This window comes from Ceratina calcarata, unplaced genomic scaffold (genome assembly GCF_001652005.2).
Source record: "Ceratina calcarata isolate Rehan_Ccalc_2016 unplaced genomic scaffold, ASM165200v1 scaffold475.2, whole genome shotgun sequence".
Classification (NCBI taxonomy): domain Eukaryota; kingdom Metazoa; phylum Arthropoda; class Insecta; order Hymenoptera; family Apidae; genus Ceratina; species Ceratina calcarata.
The window spans coordinates 25,255-26,773 of record NW_017171679.1 but is presented as its reverse complement, the minus strand read 5'-3'; the positions used below and the strand labels follow the sequence as shown (position 1 = coordinate 26,773).

Here is a 1,519-nt window from a genome sequence, read left to right as displayed (position 1 = left end):
TCTTTATATCGTCAACCGTCGTTAACATGTCAAACAAATTTATCTATTGCCTATATTCATTAATTCGATAATTGCATTACCCTACCGTGAAATTCCGCCTCGTTCACATCATAATCTTTCATTTTATTGTCTAGTACCCACCATTTGTCCATGAACCCGATATCTATCACCCTTTTATGAAACGTTAAGTACCTAACTTTCAGATAAGGACAAATCGCTTTATAAAGGGCGCACATCTCGTCGTAATCGTCGAGCCAAATGAATGAAATTATTCCTAAATTCAATCTCCTGACGATGCCTTCATTGTAACACTGGCCTAACCATTTCACGTAATTTTCTGTTATTGGATTACGTACATTCTGTCCTACTTGCATTATCTTTATTGTATTTTGCAGCAGTTCTTCTTTAAACGATGATTCGGTAGGATTGCATCTATTTAAATATACACCGGCCGCTAGGACTGAATAGATAAATTATATTTACTAATGATATGTTTAAATAAATCACCCATCGTTTGAAAGACACGTATAGGATGTCCCAGTTTAAACGATTGTTTTAGAAATGAATAAATTCATGTATTAATAAGCAAACATACTGGAAATGTAGGTAGAAGCCTTCAAGGGATGTTCTTTGCAATCTTTGGCAGCATCCAACGCAGCTTCTTTGTAATCTTTAAAGAGATTCCTCCAATACGTTGCTGTAAAAGAACTATTTCTGTTAAACTGGATCAAATATTAGCTACATATTAAATGAGTTGATTATTCATTCAATGAGAGTCCATTTAAATTTGTATGCTGGTTCAATGTTCACTTACCCCATCGTTCAAAAGCTTTAGGTTTGTTCAACTCATTCGTTTTCTCTGTCGTTGCATTTAACGTGTTGTTCAGGGAACTTGACCATCTCAAAGTAAATCTGTAGCTCCGAAGCTTATGGAGATTCATTTTAAAAAAATTCATAAAAGATATACTAGCCTTATTTTAGAATTTAAGGAAGCACTGAAATTTTAGGCTATGTATGCGCGTACATATACATAATGGCATTGAGATCTTATCCTACTGAAGTCAGTGAACTCCTGTAGGAAGACAGCGCTACAAGCTACAACGGAAATGCAAGATCCAAGCTTGGATCCTATAGTAGATGAAGATTAAAAAGTAAATGAGTTTGAAGTAAGCTGAATGTATGATTATTATTTCATCTTGTTTCTCTGGCCATGCTGTATCCTCTTTAATCATGGTTTCACCCCCTGGGAGCGATCGATCGAGCTCGCCGTCCTCGGTAATTATAATTGTTTACCTTATTAAGTACATAACTTGTTAATTAATGACGACAAATCTTGACATTACGAATTAATATGAATATTGGACCTTTCTTATTTCTGGTAGTTCTTATAGAAATCTAATCCCTCGAGTTTCTCAGAGATCTTTATGAGAATCAATATTAAAAGAGTTATTCTTATTCTAGTTTAAAGAATGTAGGAATACTTGGAGCATAAAAAACTTTATATTATATGTATATATGT

The 1,519-nt window shown here is 34.0% G+C and overlaps 1 protein-coding gene across 2 annotated transcripts; it reads right to left on the bottom strand.

Moving 5' to 3' along the window:
* Window positions 1–6: 6 nt before the first annotated feature.
* Window positions 7–1,050, bottom strand: LOC108627528 (mitochondrial import inner membrane translocase subunit Tim29). Of its 2 annotated transcripts, none has more exons than XM_018028813.2 (3): window positions 815–1,050; window positions 596–697; window positions 7–460 (listed from the first exon to the last, which is right to left on the bottom strand). In XM_018028813.2, exons 1-3 carry the CDS (start codon window positions 954–956, stop codon window positions 60–62), a joined length of 645 nt encoding a protein of 214 aa, XP_017884302.1. In that variant the 5' UTR covers window positions 957–1,050; the 3' UTR covers window positions 7–59. The 2 variants fall into 2 exon arrangements, with proteins under 2 accessions (XP_017884302.1, XP_026671440.1); XM_026815639.1 differs by having other exon boundaries at window positions 596–708; window positions 815–1,046.
* Window positions 1,051–1,519: the final 469 nt, after the last annotated feature.

Excerpts from the sequence above, each read along its gene's own strand:
- LOC108627528 (XM_018028813.2), bottom strand. The coding sequence starts at position 956 with ATGAATTTTTTTAAAATGAATCTCCATAAGCTTCGGAGCTACAGATTT. Across the intron at positions 698-814 it reads TAAAGCTTTTGAACGATGGG|CAACGTATTGGAGGAATCTC; the intron begins GTAAGTGAACAT and ends GTTCTTTTACAG. Across the intron at positions 461-595 it reads GGCTTCTACCTACATTTCCA|TCCTAGCGGCCGGTGTATAT; the intron begins GTATGTTTGCTT and ends TTATCTATTCAG.